General features: G+C 35.7%; 1 protein-coding gene across 1 annotated transcript in view; it reads right to left on the bottom strand.

Annotated features, from left to right (window-relative positions):
* The window catches only part of arl15a (ADP-ribosylation factor-like 15a), a 141,438-nt gene that overhangs the window by 63,988 nt on the left and 57,245 nt on the right, over positions 1-20,205 (bottom strand). The window contains exon 4 of the mRNA XM_073841068.1: positions 14,323-14,531. Coding sequence (XP_073697169.1) covers positions 14,323-14,531 — 209 coding nt within the window. The remainder of the gene's footprint in view (positions 1-14,322; positions 14,532-20,205) is intronic.

The raw sequence follows: 20,205 nt of genomic DNA, 5'->3' as shown, positions 1-20,205 counted from the left end.
CGCAGATCCCGATCTACATATGCCTCTAGTTCGTGCAAATTGTTCCTGATGCAGCTTTACCCACAGCAGAAGTGAGTATAAGGGTTTTTTATGCATCTTTGCAAACGGCCTTTCTCAATAAAGTGCTTGTTGGTAAGTTTCGCCGCTAAACGTGGCTAAATGCAGCTAAAGTAAACATTACGGCTCATAATCCCACATCGGAGAGGGGCGGGGTGAGCAGAGCTCATTTGCATTCAAAGGGACCATGCAATAAAATTAGTTGATTTTTTGCAGAACTGATTTTGACAAGGTAAAAGGGTGTTTTATTACACAACTATTGATCATTTTTAACCAAAGTATATTATAGACTCTTCATTAAGACCCCACAGAATCATATGAACTTGTGGAAAATGGGCATCCGATGACCTCTTTAAGGCAAATATCACAAATATTCTGATTAAAGTAAGACCTCAGAGTAGTGATGAGACTATTGCTTCAGAATGGATTACATTCAAGAAAAATTAAATACATACAAGAATAATTTACACCATTTACTTGCCCTGGACAAGTGAATATCTGAATATCTGAATGTCAAAGGACAAGCACATGTCAAAGCTTAATGGCCCTGCAATATTATCTTATTTAATAGGGAACAACTTACAAAGTATTGGTGTAAACACATTTTGTGTTCAAATTATTAGTAACGTTTATATAAAAGCCGAAAATACCGAAGAGGACTTGATTCATACTAAATTCAAATTGCATGTGTGCATTATTATGTAAGACCATTTTGATTAATTCCATATAACTGTCAGCTGTCATATGATCATAACCAGAAATCATAGTCCTGAGCCTTTGCGGCTTATCCTGTGGCTGAAGGTAAAAATCCTGGATTTCATCATCTCAAATAACTTGTTAGCCCGAAACTGACCGTTATGCATTACTCAGAGACTCACGGGTCAATCCATCTCATGTGAACCAATGTTGTTTGCGTGACCATTTTGGGACTAACACTACCTCTATGTTTTGGTTTTGCAACACCACCACTTTTATATTTGTATTTTACTTGACAAATAAATTTCATCATCACCTTGTGAGACTACAAGCAAAATAACTCAGTGTTGATCTTTACTTATAAATTAATTCAATGTACACAATTCAGAAAAGGTTAAACTTGTTTATAACTCTGCAAAGAATAACCACCATATTAGGGGGATGTTGCTCTTGTCTAGACTACCTCATTAGATGGGTCAACTAACCAATATGTAGCCAGCCAGACCACCATTAAAGCTTCTAACCCTTTCTCCATTCAAATGGAAAACCAGACAGTTCCGTCTGGTGTATCCCACTGCCAAATCTGTTCAGGTCAACTGACAGATTAAAACTAAAAACCCCTCTCTGCGGACAGGGTCAGAAAGATCAATGATCAAAAGAAAAGAGAGACCCCATATTAAAGAAGATATCAATTCATTGATTTAACAGGGCCAAAAAACAGCAGAAAATGTGTTGCTCACTCATCGTTCCCTCCGAGGAGCATAGAATGAAATGTTTTTCTTTTTGACTAAAATCATTATTGACTTCCACAATGTCAAGATGTCTCAAATCTTCTCCACATGTGGAATTGGTGGACCATCACAAATCATCAAAATGAGCAGATAATAGCAACAAATCTTTGTAAATGTATTTTTTTCTGCAAACAACATTTCTACAGCACACAAATAATGCACTGGTCAAACTTAGTCATAGTGATGCACGATTTGTTAGAGACACAGCCAGCTTGAGGATTTTTAAGCTTTAATAAATAAGATGACGAAAAGTAAAAAAAAAAAATAAATTCTAAATTATACATGTAAGAATTATTATTATTTTTTTTTAATTAATATGAATTTTAAATAATAACACAATAATGCTAAATTAAAGATCTGGCATGGTTATTGCTAGGCTTACATGGTACCAGAGCCTGCAGAAATTTGCTAAAAAGCTTTTTAAAACTGGAACAGTTGTTTTAAAATGATGCACCAGGTATTTACTAAAGCAAACTCAAAGCACAGGACTGAGATACGAATCGAATCGTGGGAAATTTAAACTGTTACACCCCTAGTATACACACAAACGAACATAATAAACATGTACAGATATAAATACACAAACGAATGATAAACAATGAATATCAGCTTTCTAAAGGGGGTTTTACTGTAGCGTGAGTAAAATATGGCTTCACTTCAGCACTTCAACACAACCACCCAGGACTGGACTACTCTCCAGAAAAAACATCTGCCTTGAAGACTGTCTGATAGGACAGAAAATATTCTTCTGCATGTGCCGGTGGAATCACATGTTTATCCATGTCTGATTGAAAAATGTAGGGATGTTTCAGACTTGGACTGAAATCCTGTCCACACCAGTCAAAATGCAGAGAAAACAAAGACATTTCTGACCTAAAGTTTCCAGTTTATAAATCTAACGCACAAGAAGAGAGCCAAATTCATGCATTTCCACATCCACACAACTGACACAAACTAGCCTTGGTTTCTCAGGAAACATGAATGTCAAACATAGCAGATCTTTATGATTAATTACGTGTTTGAGTCAGTGGGTCCACGAGGTGGGAGAGAATCGAGGTCTGTAAACTGAACTGTTGAATAATCATGGCGTGAGTTTTTTTTTTTTTTCTAGTTCGAAAAGTAGACAACACAAACTGTAAACAAACACATATTTTGGCTAAAAGTTACAACACAAAAAAGTCCCCAAAGCTAAAGTTTTAATGCAGTTTGACAGCACAGTTGCTTGTGTAGTATTGCTTTGTCACAAATTTAGTTGTTAAGCAACATCAGTTATAACTTTGGTTCACGGAATCCAGATGTGAGCTAATTCACTCCTCACAGAGGAGCATTTTGTACAGTCATCTGGACTTTGTTTACACTTGGTATTAATATTCATCTTGGGTGATCCAATCACAAATGATCAGCACTGAATACAGGTGTAAACAAGGTCCAGAGTGGTTAGTGATTTGACTGACCAAATTTACAGATGATTGAAAACACAAGTCATCACAAATGCTAATCCAACCTAATGTACCCAGACAACATCAACAGCCTACTAACCTGTCCATCAATCAGTTTTCTGTCTAAAATCACACTGTATTCAGTGAAGAATTTACTTTTCAACGATAGAAATAGGTTCTGTAGGTATATAGATGATTTCAATGCTTTGTACATAAAACATTGCCCTTTGACTTGTACATTCCCAAACCAATCAAGAAAATAAGTTACTATAAGTAAATACTTAAAAGGATAGTACACCCAAAAATGAAAATTCTGTCATTAATTACTCACCCTCATGTTGTTCCAAACTCATAAGACCTTCGCTCATCTCTGGAACACAAATAAAGATATTTTTGATGAATTCCGAGAGCTTTCTGACTCTGCGTAGACATCAAGCCAACTGACACGGTCAAGGCCCAGAAAGGTAGTAAGGACATTGTTAAAATAGTTCATGGCACATTAGTGGTTCAACCCTAATTTTATGAAGCTACGAGAATACTTTTTGTGCACCAAGTATTTTCTTTATTCAATTATTTATTTCTGAGTATTCAAATAGTGATTTATGCCCATGTTTTATTTTCTGATATTCCAACTGAGCCTATATTTAATTCATGGGTAATTACAAAATGTTGTATTCAAAATCCTTGTTGCGTAGTTCATTATTCTGATTTTATGGAATTAAGTTTATTTTGTGGCTTAAAGGGATAGTTTATATAAAAATGAAATTTCTGTCATTAATTACTCACCCTTATGTGGTTCCAAAACCAAGACCAAAATCAATGTAACTGGCTCAGAAAGGTAGTAAAGACCAGTGTTGGGGTAACGCATTACAAGTAACGCAAGATACGTAATAATACTACTTTTTCCACGTAAGTAGTAAAGTAACGCATTACTTTTTAATTGACAAGAAAATATCTGAGTTACTTTTTCAAATAAGTAACGCCAGTTAATTTTTCCCCCATTTTTTGATTAAAAGCTCTTCTGTCCCCTTGTTGAGTGAAATTGTGAGTAAGATGTTACTTTAGTTCTAGAATAAATGTGCAAAACATGCAAAAAAAAACTCACTTACTAAAAAAACAGATATCAGATAACAGTATTCTTCAAAATAAATAAAAACAGTGAAATTCGACGCAAACCTGTAATAATTAAATATGTTAAATAATACAAATGTATGTCTTTGCTGCCGACCTTCAATGATCCAATTCAACATTTGTTTTTCTTTTTTTTTTGCTGAAGAGTTGACATTTTTTCTTCTGTGGTCTACTGTACAGTCGTGAATTTACTTGAGGCTTTTGGTGTGAAAAGGTTTTTACATTTGCCAAAAATAGAACTTTTTATATTAAAAACAAACAGGCAAGCCCTGCCCAGATTTAAAAAGTAACACAAAAGTAACGTAACACATTACTTTCCATAAAAAGTAACTAAGTTACATAATTAGTTACTTTTTTAGGACGTAACTCAATATTGTAATGCATTACTTTTAAAAGTAACTTTCCCCAACACATCCTTGATGTTATGAAGCTAACTTTATTCAACAATTTCTTATCTACTGCGTCAGTCTTTAAGGCACTTGTGCACGTGTATCTTAATTTTGTGTGAACCAAAGCCTTATGGAATTGGAACGATATGAGGATGAGTAATAAATAACATAATTGTCATTTTTGGGTGAACTAACTTTAAATAAATGACATGCTATTCCGAGTCTGACATGTTTGGCTTTTCAAAAAAGTTACATTCAGCTGCTGAAAACATGTTGACTTTTAAAAAGAATGAAAAGGAGTGGTTTTGATGCACAAAATTGCTATTATCATCTGTTCTGTCTTTAATTTCTTTGTTGATTCATTTAGTCTGAGCACATTCTCAGCACTGCTGTTATAAAAGTCTAGCTTCCACCAATTTTGGGCGATGCAGATTATATTGGTCAACCACTACATCAGATCATTCCTAACAGATATAGAGACTTGCACGATGATGTCATCATCAGACCTGTGATGCACCTCTAGAACATGTCTGAAACCGTGGTTGATTTCCTCTATCCTAAGATCAGTTCTTCAGCCCAACATTTGAGCATTCATACAGGAAGCCTTCATAAAACAAGAACCAGTGCATCGGGGCAAAACATCTACACAGCCTGCTTTGTTGAGGTGTTATATCAACATATGACGCCCCTCTCTCTGCTCACTTCCTCTTTGGGCCCCAACAGCAGGAGGCTGGTGTCAACAAGGAATTCCGTCCCATGAATATTTCCCTCCTGAAAACAAGTCACACACAGGGCGCTAGTGAGGCCTTTACAGGTCCAACGAGTCTTTTAAACTTCACTGCGGCGATGTAAAAACGAGACGTCGCCAACATTATGCCATAAAATAATACCGGGCGGCGGTAATAACTAGCTTGCGACAACACAGAATGCAGAGTGTTCACGCTGGGTGCTGCTTTGCCTGGGAAAACCTATACACTACTTATCTTTAAAACTATTTATCAGAAACAAATAATATCTGTCACAGACGCACTCCAGTGTAAAAATGATTTCAGGTGTTATAAATGGATATGCCCCTGTACAAAACATCTAAACTGTTGCTGCAATTATAAACAGGGCCACTGTGTCTGTAAACATCATTTAGTGTGACGTGACTCAACTTACCACTGTCTAGAAAAGTTTTTCAATGGCATAAGATATTAACGTCACAGTCAGCTATGTTCAAATGTAATTTTAGCTTTAGCCTTTGTGATGAAAGCTCAAATCCGGTCAGTTATGACAGATGGCAGTGGCACTTCTGAGAGAAGAATTAGAGTCAGTTGTGTAGCTGCTCAGTGGGCAGTGATGACCTGCTGATTATACATCATGACTCAGAGTTTGAAGGGTGTTTAGTCTCTGTAACTCTCTGGGCAAGGTGACTGAGCCTTTTGCGGTAAACCTCATGAGTCTGGATCATGTTCTTTTAACCACAATTTCACAACACCACCTGCTACACAAAAACAGAGAACATTTTAAAACCCAGAGTATGTCAGAGAGAAGAATTTGATTATTAAAATGGAATCAGATGGCATAGTACATAACAGAGTAATTAAAAACTTTAATTCTCCTACAAAGAGGAACATTCTTAGCTTGTGCATTTTTATCTAACCATTTTCTCAAATTAAGCGTTAGAGAAACAGTTCACCCAAAAGTACAAATTCTGTCATTAATTACTCACCCTCATGTTGTTCCAAACCTGTAAGACATTCTTTCATCTTCAGAACACAAATTAAGATTTTTTTGATGAAATCTGAGAGCTTTCTGACCCTCCATAGACAGCAACACAACTGAAATGTTCCCATATTTAGAATAAAAATCCCTTAATTTGCAAAAAAGTTTTTACACTCGCTTGAGGTGGTTTTTGACTTGTGTGAAAAGGGTCTAGCAGACTAAATGTTGCTATGGTCGTTCTAAAATGCATAAAATGTATAATTGCCTCCAGGAATTGTCTTACATGTTGCCAAACAGCAGGCATCCACCTCCAAAAGCAACGAAAGCATTTACTGTGTTTCGTCTGCTGAAAATTATTATGTTCAGTGGCTTTTCCTACTTTTCTTAGTGATATGTAGTGCCAGTTTATCAGGAAGTGACGATTTTGTTCTCTTTGACTTGTTGAATGGAAACAGAGGTAACTCACAAATGTTTTATGCGATATTCCAAAGTTAAATTTGCAACTTTGGATTAGGGCTGTGCGATTAATTGAAATCGTATCGAAATCGCGATGTGAACATGCACGATTTCTAAATCGCCTTACAGCACAATTTTTTGCACGCACTCGACTGATTCTTTTCCCGCAGCATGCTATTTGAACCGATCACAACACAGCGCGCCTAAACAGAGAGCAAGAACATGCCAACGTTCATGCTTGAAACCTGAAATGGTCATGCAGGTTTTCTTAGCAGAAAGCAGCTAGATTCTGTCAGTGTTCTAATTGTTTTTTTTATGTGGGACACTGTGGTCTGGGTTGTTGTTTTTTCAAACGCACGCACATACGCACACACACTTACTTTTTGCCATAGGTCTATTCTAAAGACATTTTGTTCTACCTTTACTAGGCAGGGCTCGAAATTGTGAACGTTTTGGTCGCATATGCTCCCAAAATTTAATCTGCGTGACCTGAAATTATATTTGGGAGCATTCGTGCGAGTGCGAGACACTGTTGTGGTCCGACTTGGTTTCATTTCTTTACAAAACTTTTGCTAGCCTAACTACTGCACAGACTGCTGTGAGCTGATACAGTGACAGGTTCGCCGTTCTCTTTTTCGATTGTGAAAAATAAAAGCTCTCCACAAACTGCTTTTGAAGAAATATAATATATTTCGTGCTATAGCGTACATTCTGTCAGATACAATTCTGGCGCCTCCGTGTCCATATACGTTACTGTACAACGCGGCATTCATTCACATCAGATGATAACTCAGCGGCAGAGAACCACTCACACAGAGGCGTATTTTCCACTGGGGACGTGCTTTGCAAAATCCTGTTTGTGTCCTCTCATATTTCAAATGGTTTTGTTAAAATAATCTCTTTTATTGTAGAATGCACGCTCAGCGCCGTTGAGAGTCTCGCACGATCGTTAAAACGAAACCAAAAGTAAAACGTGGACGCGCATTCAAAAGCAATTTTAATATCCCGCGTTTAGAGAGCGACACTTTGAATATTGAAAGAGTAGCCTACTTTGATCATGTGCTTGTAAAACATCTGCTGTCAGAATCAGCCATGAAGAATCAAGATCAGTGCATTACTAAAAAGAAATTGGGTGCGCCTACATTTTTTTTGGTGCTCCTACCTTTTTTTCACCTGCTAGGTGATTTTTTTTTCAGGGTTCTGTTTTAGAGACATGTAACAGGTCTTTGATAAACTTCAAATTTTTTTCCCTTTAAAAAATGTTTTAGATTCACACTGTAAAACACGTTTGTGTCAAAATCGTGATTAAAATCGAAATCGTAATACTGTTTAAGAAAATCGTGATAGGTTTCTTTTGTCCATATCGCACAGGCTCATGTGACATCAGTGGTTCAACCATAATTTGACGAAGCTACGAAAATACTTTTTGTGTGCAAAGAAAACACAAATAATGATTTTATTCAACAATTCATGGACTATTTTAACAATGCCCTTACTACATTTTTGGGCCTGGGAACATGTTAGTTGCATTGCTGTCTATGCAGGGTCAGAAAGCTCTCGTATTTCATCAAAAATATCTTAATTTGTGTTCCGAAGATGAACAAAGGAGAGAGTAATTATTGACAGGATTTTCATTTTTGGGTGAACCATCCCTTTATGCAAACAATTTGCACATGAACTGAGAGACATTTAGTATCTTTCATTTAATATTAAGCATGCAAGTTCTGCACAAAAGCTCCTCTCTACAAAACATCTGGATTATTTATGATTGCACGCAATGTTCAAATGATTTGTTTGAATGAAGTCTGAAGCCTTTTATTATGGCGAATCTTGAAATGTTTAGATGTAAGCTTTTAAGAAACTCCAAGAGAATGCGAAGAGTTTCTTCCCTTACAAAACATCTGGAACAAGATACAAAATTAAACATTTAAATGCACAATCTACATAAAAGGAGTGTGCAGGGCAAAAGGAGGTGAGGAAAAGGGAAGCGAGAATGCAACTACAAATGCAAGTTCCTAGCTCAGGGATTAAACCTGTCTCGGATATCCTGCTCTACTATTCCGCCTCTATGCCTTGATGGGACAACCATACTTCCTTAGACACACACAGCATGAAAGGTGAAATTAGTTCTTTCAGTTTTTGTATGTTTGACTTGTTTGGTGACTTTATCACCTGCCTAGTGTTCAAACTGAGAGGTGCTGCACTGTAAAAAAATGCAACTGCTTATTTTCAGTTTACGAAACATTTTCTCAAACACAAAAAAATGCAGTTATGCCCTAAAATTCAAAATATTGGTGCACCGGCAGCAAGAGCAATATGACACGAGTGCTGATTTTGTCCCGATCTATCATGAAAATAACAATGTGATTTTATACAACAGTTCAGTAAAAAAGAAGTTAATATTGTGCTATATTTTAAACACTATATTATGTGTTTTTGCTCAATTTTGCAGAGAACATATTACCTTTGAAGCAATAGCAGAATTGTTGTGTGTCTCCGAGCAACACAGTGATGTTTAGCTTTTGAATGAATCTGCGTTTTGAACTAATCGTGTGAATACATGATTCAAAGGCACATTTATAAATAGAGCTATTTACTTCATTCCTGAATGAATCAGCCGTTTGAACGAATCAAATCAAATGAATGAATAACTCATAAAGACATTTATCGCCACCTGCTGGCAGATTTAGTTTCTTATTTAGAGTATCATTTCATAAAAAAACAATAATAAAAATAAAAACATTAAAGAGATAGTTCACCCCTCCCCCATGTCATTTCAAACCTTTCTTTTGTGAAACATAAAAAAGTATTTTGAAGACTGTTGGTAACCAAGCTACCATGACTTTCATTATATGAACAAAAAATACTGAGATGTTTCTTAAATTATCATCTTTTATGTTCTATAGCTTACGTTAGGCCATTTATGTGTAATGATTGTTATGTTTAATCAAAATATTTATTTCTAAAGCTACAATTTGTAATGTCTACTTGATACTTTCTCATTTAACTCAACAATAGCTTTTAATAATCTTTTGTGCGTATTTTCAGTCTAATTTATTTTGCGATTAATTTGATCATGATTTGATTTGACTGACAGTGCTAAAAAACACCTGTCAGACCAACAAAATTACCCCAGATGTTGTCCTAACTAGTCAAACACAGTTGTCTGAACAAAGACTTGCATATTGTTGAAATGTTAAGTGTGAGCTCCCAGCATGCATTGCAACATGATTAAATTATGCCGTTACTGTTATAGAACCGTTCTGGAGAATTGTGTGTCTAGTTTTGATGTCTACAGTATGTTCACCATCTGCTTGCTGGATATCTTAGACTTGTAAGATGTTTTACAAAAAAAGACAATGTTGCCTACATATTAGACTAAGTTATCCATAACGTTTCTATAACAATTCAGTTTGTCAACTATTGATTTTTTACAGTGTGGTCCTCAGAAAAATATATCAATTTTTTTTTTAAAATTATGAATTCTAAAATATTAGATTAATTTGAGGTTTTTCAATCTTTTGTTATCTTTATTTTTCAAAAATGCTATAAAACGTAACAAGAAAATTAAACTAAACACAAGAATTCAAACCTGGGACAGACGAAAACTAAGTCAGGCCATATCCCATTCAATGCGATTGGCAAGCATGTCAGAGTTAAGTGAGGATCGACTTGTGGGACTTGATCCCTCACCGTGACAGGACACACAGTATGCCTACAACAAGAATAGAGATGACACCATGATTAAATAAAAGGTCTGTGGAAGGGCTCACTGCCTCTCTAAGCCAAACTCACGTGGCTCTGGAAGTGTTTGCAAACAGCTAAAAGAGGTCAATCGCTCTCTGTGACTTCAACTTCTAAAAATAGACCAACACATGGCAAACTCCCCAGTAATGTGGTTTGCGCTGATCAGATGCAACTGACCACATTTATGAGCTTAAACAAAAGAGGGGTCTGTGTGGTCGCTCTCGGTTGACCGCCAACTGACTGAAGTCAACATGACATACAAGATTTCCTTTAGCTTGCAGTCACATAGTCACACATGCCGTTGGTCAATATCAGGATATCTGCTGACCCGGTGGCACACAACCCTATAGGCTTATAGACTATACAGAACGAATCGATGGGAAAAGTCAACCAAAGTTATTAGTCATTAGTTGTCTGTAAAATCCTATCCCATGCTAAGCATTCCCGCAGACCTTGTGTCGTAACAGTGCACACTTGAGTATAGCGTGATACTCATTTCCATCATCAGCACCTAAGCTTTTGAACAACCTCTCCAGCATATTTCCTCATGTCAAGAATTGGCAACCGGCTTGTCTGAAATACTTCGCAGGCTCCTTCTCTCATCGCCAATTGAGTTCTCACTGCGACCACAATGCATGCCTCTTCAGTCGAGAGAGTCTAGAAGTGAAACACAAGTAGAAAGTGGAGGTGGCCAGCCAAAACATCCCACACCGAACACAACCGCACTGGAAGAAGGCAGGTGTCACTTTCACATGTAACCACAATGACTAAATGCTCTTCCCTTTACTTAGGCCAGTTTCACAGAGCACGTATGAAGAGCATATACTGTAAGCGTAACTTCGACAACTGACCTGCTTTGACACAGAAAAAAACTATGAATGATAAATGGTTATCAGAAGTGAGTTATTGAGAACTGCTATACATTAATCTACACCCAAACGAGTTATAATCTGCAGTCAGTACTGATCAGATCTGTTGTATCAAGCCTGACACGGGTGTCTTTTTTAATCAATGGATCAACAGATCATGTCAGTTTACGTTTTGCATTCATAAAGGCCTTTGTTGCCTGTTTTTGTGGGGATAAATAGGTTTACGCTGTACTTTTAATGTATTTCAATGTAGTTTAGTTTGCAAAACTCAGCAACAACAATCTGCTTGACAACATTTTGATGCCACAGAATCGCGAATTTGATTTCTTTGCGAGTAACCATATTGCTACAATATGAATGTAGCTATATTTTATTTACTTAAACACCCATTAATCATATCCAAAATAAAAGTTTTTGTTTACATAATATATGTGTGAACTGTATATTTATTAGCTATATATAAATACACACATATGTGACCCTGGACCACAAAACCAGTCTTAAGTGTATTTGTAGCAATAGCCATAAATACATTGTATGGGTCAAAATGATCGATTTTATTCCAAAAATCATTAGGATATTAAATAAAGATCATGTCCCATAAAGATATTTTGTACATATCCTACCATCAATTTATCAAAACTTAATTTTTGATTAGTACAGTAATATGCATTGCTAAGAACATCATTTGGACAATTTTAAAGGCGATTTTCTCAATATTAATTTTTTTTTTGCACCCTCTATAGCTAATAACAGGTTTCCTATACATTTTCTTTTTTAAAACTCCATTCTTTTCCAGACTTATATTTTCAAACCTTTCACTAGATTTTCAGACCATATTTAACATAAACGGTACGTAGAGCATTATTTTCAGCTTTATATTTGATATATAGTAGTCATCTGTAAATATTTTTATTTTTTCATGTTTCTTTAAATTGATTTTCTCAAAGTGACAACATACAAAGCCCCTAAAATAAAATAAAAAATAATTTAAAAGAATGGTGCAGAACAGACTTTTTACACACAGATAATCTTTCTTGTGCCCTCAAGAACCAATTCACATGCACTTGGGAATTTTTGCATGCTTATGCATTACATTTTCTATTTTCCTATTACCTTTATGCATCCCTGCCATCTTAATATGAATAAAGTAAAAGCATGGATGCACATGAATTAATAGAGATCTACTTGCTCAAAATTAGGCTTTTCTTATGGTAGTACCTCTAATATTAAGGCATAATATTCAATTTAGCACATCCTCAGTGTTGGCCAGAAACCATGACATGAAATGGGCTGATGGCATAAAAGGGTCTATTAAAAAAAGTGTTTCAATTTCGCTTTTATTAGGGCAGTATTCAGTATTTCAAGCCTCGGGTCTCTTTAATCCATATTTTGTGGAAGGCCAAGAAACCACCTTGCGAAATGGGCTGATAGCACAATAGGTGGCTCAGTGTGCATTGCCCTATATGCTAAGTTTAACGTTTTTTTGTGCGCACATAAGTATATTTATATGTATATTTTTTATGTTTGTAAAGGTCCTTGAGGCTACGTCATAAAGTGCTAAGAATATTGTGAGAAGATGTACAAACCTGAAAAGAAATATAAAACTACGGTTGTCAATGAAATAAAATATTTCGATTAAGCTCATGATTTCAGCCTTTAGAAACCAGACTGAAACTGTACCAATATAAAATTTATTGCACTTTAAAGTATTGTTTATGTAACTTTACCGCAGACACAATAGCACCCCCTTGCGGCCCCTGTGCTACGCTGTATATGCATACAGTGTGAATGACAAAATAAATGTGTGCTTTCCAGCCCTTCATTTTCCAGCAGTGAGTCACATTTATTGGCCAGCGATATATCAGTAGATTTAGAAGCAGACATTCATTTGGTTTGGTGGATTGCATCATAGACGACAGCTCCTGTTGGAGGAGCCAAAAGGTAAATGCAGGATTAATGTAAAATGTCTGCACCTTCAAGAATACACAAAATGCAATCAGTTGTTCTGGCTAAGAAGAGTCAGCAGTAGAGGGAATAACTTGCTTCAATCTGTGGTCTACATTTGATCAGAGACTTGAACTCCTAACCTGATACCATCTTCACCCACTTGTTCACAGTGGGCTGGACAACAGTGACTCCTGCCTTTCCTTAACATTTAATTGTGAGAAAACACTTTTTTTCTTGAATAACTCAGCACTTTTGAATACGACATTCCAGACGTTTACGTCATGACTTGTTCGATGGGATTTTAGGAAAATTATCTGTATGATTTAGGGGCACTTTTTTAATAGAATGAAATATCATAACCACAGGTAGCACAATTTATTTTCTTTAATTAGTTAATTAAAAATAATAAAACTAATTCATAAATTCACTGTAACTACTCTATAGTGGATTCAGTTTTAAATAACCATTGCTGACACAACTAAAAAATGTCTTTGATTTATTACCTACTAATATTGCTCACTGTTCTAAGCCCGCCTGAAACTGACGTCACATTTAAGTGCAAAATATGTACCTTCTGCAAAAACGTACACATGGTATGTATGCAGATTGATATTTTCCTGTCTCAGACGCATAACTCCAGCACCAGACTGTCATACTTACGTCCGTGTCTAGATTTAATACATACTTGGAAAACTTCAAGTGTCTCCTGCAGCTTGGTCATACTTCCTCCTGAAGAGAACAACCTCTGAAGGGTTTTCTCAGCGTGTGGAAAGAGACTATTAGTCAGCCGGCCCACGTCACTGCATGTTTACATCATCAGCTCTGGTTCTGGGATGCGGTAGGGAGGGGGGAGCTCCCCACAACATCCTATCCCAGCCCTGGTCGCTCTTCTTCCAAGGCTGACCATAAACAACAGCTCTTATTGCATGGCAACAGGACGCTCTCCAAAACGCACACTACCCAGCGCTCAGTCCAAACACTTTAGAGAGTGTGTACAAACAGAGCCCAGCAACCCTCAACAGCGGCAGATCACAGAGAAGACGGCCGGCCCTTAACATACAGCTATATTTGGTGTGGAAAGTTACCATACCTCCGATACAGAACGGGCAGCTGGTGAATCCTGGTGGTTGGCGAGAATGAGGAAAGGAAGGGTGCACAGCTGAGGATGCTGCATGGCCAAGTGAAGCTCAGATCGGGACGCCTCCATCTCTTCATCTGACGCCGCACTGTTAAGGACGAACACCACACCTTGGGAACCTTGATAATATCGGCTCCAGTATTTCTTGATGCTCTCAGCTCCTACAGAGAGGGAAGCAGTAATAATGTACCATGTGATGTTCCATGTGATAATCATGTATCTATCTATCTATCTATCTATCTATCTATCTATCTATCTATCTATCTATCTATCTATCTATCTATCATGGCTCCAGTGTTGTTTTTGACAACCATCTTAGATTTAGTCTTAGTCTTAGTCTTTTGGACTAAAATGCTTCTTAGTTTTAGTCAAATTTTAGTCACTTCTATATGTGATAGTTTTAGTCCAATTTTAGTCGACGAAAAGTCAAAAAGGTTTTAGTCTAGTTTTAGTCAAAAAAAGGGAAAAAAGTAGTCTTTTAACAAATTAATGTAGGTCAGTAAGTATTTTGCTGTTGGGTAGTGTCACTTATAAGTTCTGAAAATAGCAGATCTATAGTTCAACACAATGTGAGCTTCCGGATCGACTATTTTCACCAATAATTACAATAATGAAGGAATGTTTTAGAACATAAAAGACAAGGATGGAATGCTAAAACGGCTTGCCATACTAGTATAGCAAAGAGTATTTAATGCTAAAACGGCTTGCCATAGCGGCAGATACTTTTTAAGTTTTAATTGGCATGCACAATAAGCGGAAATGTCATGCATTTTAAACGTCTGACGGACCACCCACTAACATTTTCATCTATTCACGTCAACGAAATGATTTCGTCATCGTCATCGCATGCATGCATGCATGGCTCTCTTTAAACCTTAAGTTCAAAGTTTGTCTTGAGAAATTTAGAATTTCTAGATTAAAGGTTATTAAAATTTTATTTTGTGAATTCAAATTTAATTCAAACTGAGGAACTGAATTAGAGTCTAAAGGGAATTCTTACTTAAATTCTAAAGCCATTTGTGACCTTGGACCACAAAACTAGTCTTAAGTAGGATGGGTATATTTGTAGAAATAGCCAAAAATACATCGTATGGGTCAAAATGATTGATTTCTCTTTTGCCAAAAATCATTAGGATATTGAGTAAAGATCATGTTCCATGAAGATATTTTGTAAATTTCCTATCGGAAATATATCTAAACTTAATTTTTGATTAGTATTATGCATTGCTAAGAACTTTTGGACAACTTTAAAGGCGATTTTCTCACATTTTTTAATTTTTGCACCCTCAGACTCCAGATTTTCAAATAGTTGTATCTCAGCCAAATATTGTCCTATCCTAACAAACAATTCATCAATGGAAAGTTTATTTATTCAGTTTTCAGATGATGTATAAATCTCAATTTTAAAAAACTGACCCTTATGACTGGTGGTCCACGCTCACATTTTAGGTCTTTTTGATGTTTAGGTTCACATGAATGGATTTCGTCTTGCACAAATCTGAAATATTAATAGGTAGTTTCCATAGAGGTGTCACAGAACATATCATTTAATAAAATATTCCCAATTTCCTTAAAGCATCCTTCCTTGTAGCATCCGTCCATGACGTAAATCATATTATACTGTTGAAGTGCTCCTCTTGATTTCAAGTTTTATCATCTTTCAAATGAATCCCTTAGGCTTAAAGTACTAAAGTTAGCCTGACTGGAGTCATCCAAAATAAATATGAAAGGGAAAAAAAGGAAATAAATCATCAAGCAGTATTCTGTCACAATAAGCATCAGACAACAAGTCAAGTCATGTAACTGTTGACAAATCCGGTGAGATCACGATGACGCAAGTTTAGAGAAAAAATGGTCTTGAAGTTTCAAAACAAAATTGTTAAGCCGAAACTGCAAGAAATAAATCACTCTCACCAGAAAGGAAGCATTTGCTTTGACTTGCCAGGCTAAAGTAGTGTAAAAAAAAAAATCCCAGCAAACAAGACTCCTGGGGAGTTGTGAAACGGCAGTATGGTCATTTACTCAGTGTTTTCTAACACAGCCTGTTCAGAGATGTCAGTTTAGTTCATATATCTCACTGATTTGTGACCCTGGACCACAAAACCAGCCATAAGTAGCACTGGTATATTTGTAGCAAAAATCATTAGGATATTAAGTAAAGATCATGTTGCATGCTGCATATTTTAAATTTTCTACCGTAAATTTATCAAAACTTAATTTTTGATTAGTAATATGCATTGCTAAGAATTTCATTTGGATAACTTTAAAGGCAATATTCTTAATATTTTGATTATTTTGCACCATCGGATTCCAGATATCTCGGCCAAATATTGTTCTATCCTAACAAACGTCAATGTAAAGCTTATTTATTCAGTTTTCAGATGATGCATAAATCTCAATTTCAAAAAATGGACCCTGGTTTTGTGACATTTGTGACAGGGTCACATTTGGTTCGGCCATCTGTTGTATATGTCCAAAGAGATTATAGTAATTCAGGAAGCATATTAGAATATATGCAAATAAATACAGTAGAGATGTATAAATGAAATTATACATCCTTTTAGATAATGAAAGAGAATCACATGTATGACAAACATAAACTTTTCGGAGACATGTTATACTCAACATCACAGAAATGTCTGCTTAATTTAACTATTTCAAATTATTAATTATATGGAGTCAGAAATAGGCCAATACACATTAGGACAAACCTGAGCAGTTAGTTTCTCCAAAATGTTTCTCCAAAGAGGAAATGCATAGGCCTTTTCAGAAATTATACAACATATTTGGGTTTCCTCCATGTTTCTAGGTTGCCAGTTCAAATGTTTAGGAAATGTTTTACTGGTTTGTAATCCACATATGGTTCTTTTTTACTGCTATAAATTGGTATATCTTCACCATGCAACAGTAGTTGTTTTTATTACATGGCTCTCCGGGAACACTTGATTCAGATTTTGAACATTTGCGGTCAAACGTTTACAGAATGATTGCTAAACTGTATATTTGATCGTTGCCGGACAACCGATTTCCATAGTTGTGCATAGCAGCACTCCACTGCCTCTTTCTTTCACATAATAAAATAATGTAAATGCCTATATATTTATTTACTTATTTGGCAAAAAAATCACCTAATAAGTAGGATACTATACAGTCAGATGATCAATATCGAAAAGAAAAAAAAAACACCTATTCAGGATGATCTGATCACCCCATCAGGGTTTGTTTTGCAATGATGTCTGTCTGTGGGTTACACCCTAGGTGTTAATTATGTGTAAATGAAACCTACATGCTTACAAACTGAGTCATCCGCCAATCTCTCATTCTCATTTACACTGCTGTTTAAAATGTCTGGGGTCTTTGGAGTTTTTTTGGAAATTAATAATAATTTATCAACAAGGATGCATAAAATTGATCAAAAGTTCAACAGTGACAATAAAATTTATATTACAAAAAATATATATTATTTCAAATAAATGCTGTTCTTCAGAGTCTTGAAAAAAGTATCACATTTTATACAAAACTTTTAAGCAGCACAACCGTTTTCAAACATGATTTCTGAAGAATCATGAAAAGACTGGAGTAATGACTGCTGAAAATTCAGCTTTGCCATTTAAGACACTGCAGTTGAATAGTGTAAAAAAATTAACTAATAGTTATTATCTTACTTACGCAGTTGATTGAATACACTGATAATTGCAAACATTTTTTGTATTACAAGTTTTCTCAAATGTTAGGTTTAAATATGCAAATGAGCCATTATTTATTAAAATTTGTGCTAGTTTGCATACATTTCTAGTACAAAAGTTTAAACACTGGATGAAGTCAGTTTCAAAACTCTTGTTTAATTATTTTGACATACTTTTACTACTATTATTTTTACTACAAAAAAATACATTTTTACAATATTTGGGAGAATAAAATGTATAAAATCAAGCAAATTATATATGAAAAAAATTGGTGTGTGTAAGAGCTACTAAAGTGGAGATTTATGGCTCAGTGTAGAAGAAAAAACTCACTTTGAGAAAACTGCCTTAAAAAATATGGATTGTAATTGAAATCTATTGACACAAATAGATAAACTGCTATAAAAATAACACGTAACAGTGTCTTTTGGATGTTTTCTTTCTACTAGTCTGCAAACACACTTTTTGAAAAACCAAAAAGCCCAAAATCTCAAACTTGACAGGTGCATGAAAAATCATTGTTTTTGCTTGTAGTGTCTCCCCTTAAGGAATACACGTCTTAAAATATATTAAAACAGAATACTGTTATATTACACATTGATCAAATAAATGCAGCCTTGGTGAACATAAAAGACTTCTTTTAAAAGTATCAAAAAGTTTACCGACCTCAAACATTTAAGCAGTTGTGTATATCAAGTACACAAGAACATAAGAGCATGTAACCTCATTTTGTACTTTCACCATCAAGATGTGTCACCACAGTCCAGCCCCACCATTTACCGTTTCCCATAACACACTCAGAATAACAGCAACAAGGTAAACTCAAGCTGACTGCAGCGTGTAAATAAAAAAAGGTCTGCAACACATATTCTCAGTTATCTGCAGGTTCTTGCAGCATCTAAAAAAACTTCTGCAAGGATTCTGGGGCAATTCTTCTGAATGAATATAAACATAGAAACATTAAACTAAGCTGTAGACTACACTCTTCCTGCTAGATGAAAGCACAATCTAATTAGCCGAAATTCTTAATAAACAAACCAACAAGGACCAGGAAGTATGTAGAATGTGAGGACATTCAAAGAAGTTCAGTGGGTGTACTTTGCGAATGGGTTTGATCATTTGTTTGGATCTGTGTGTTTTACATTAGTGAACAGTGGAGCACATCTCGTACCCATCTATCATCATACTGACATATTCTGCCACCTATTGGTCAATGCCCCCTGTCAGGAAATCAAATGTTAATTTGCTGGAAAAACATACTCAGAAAGCAGTCGTTGATGTTTCTGTGAGGCATCCCGAGACATCATTCAAAACACATTGTGGTTTTGTTCAGACAGAATAATGGAGAACCCGCTGTCCATGCTTGTGATGTTGCAGGGCACCATTATCTAAGACATATGTGAGGCTAAAAATGAAATTTTGCAAAAACAATCTACTCCTAGGACCTGTTATCTTGACCTGCCAAGAGTGATGCAGATATGTTGAAACAGTCTGTCTTGGCTGCTCGTCTGTCCACATCTCCAGGGCATAGTGTTTCATTTTAACTCATTAAATGTCCATCATTTCTGCCTGGATCACATCAGACAGCTTGGGTCTTGAAATGCCTTTCCACAGCTCAGATCCAGGTCATGGTATCCAGCTCGAAACCATCTAACCACAGGCAGCAGACAGTACAAACAACCAAGCATAACCGAGTCTTAGGTTTCTTTTCTCTTTAAATATAAATGAGTCAAATACTTTGGCACTATTTAATGTAATCCACACTTCATTCCTGCATTATGTGTGTGCCATTTACATTGCCATTCGAAAGTTTGCGGTCAGTGAGATTTTGAGCACAATAAATTCATCAAAAGTGACAGGAAAGACGCACTAACAATGTTAAAAAGAATTCTGAAAAAAATATATATCAGCTTCCAAAAAGAAAAAATACTTTTTTTTAAAATTGATAATTATAGGAAATGTTACTTTAGCACCAAATCGGCATATTAGAATGATTTCTGAAGGATCATGTGACACTGAAGACGTGAGTAATGGCTTCTGAAAATTCAGTTTTGCCATCACAGAATTAAATAACATTTTAAAATATATAATAAAATGGAAAATAGTTATTTAAAATTGTAATCATATTTCAGGACATTACTGTTTTACGGCG

The sequence above is a fragment of the Garra rufa genome, chromosome 5, assembly GCF_049309525.1.
Source record: "Garra rufa chromosome 5, GarRuf1.0, whole genome shotgun sequence".
Classification (NCBI taxonomy): Eukaryota; Metazoa; Chordata; class Actinopteri; order Cypriniformes; family Cyprinidae; genus Garra; species Garra rufa.
This window is presented reverse-complemented; position numbering and strand designations above follow the sequence as displayed.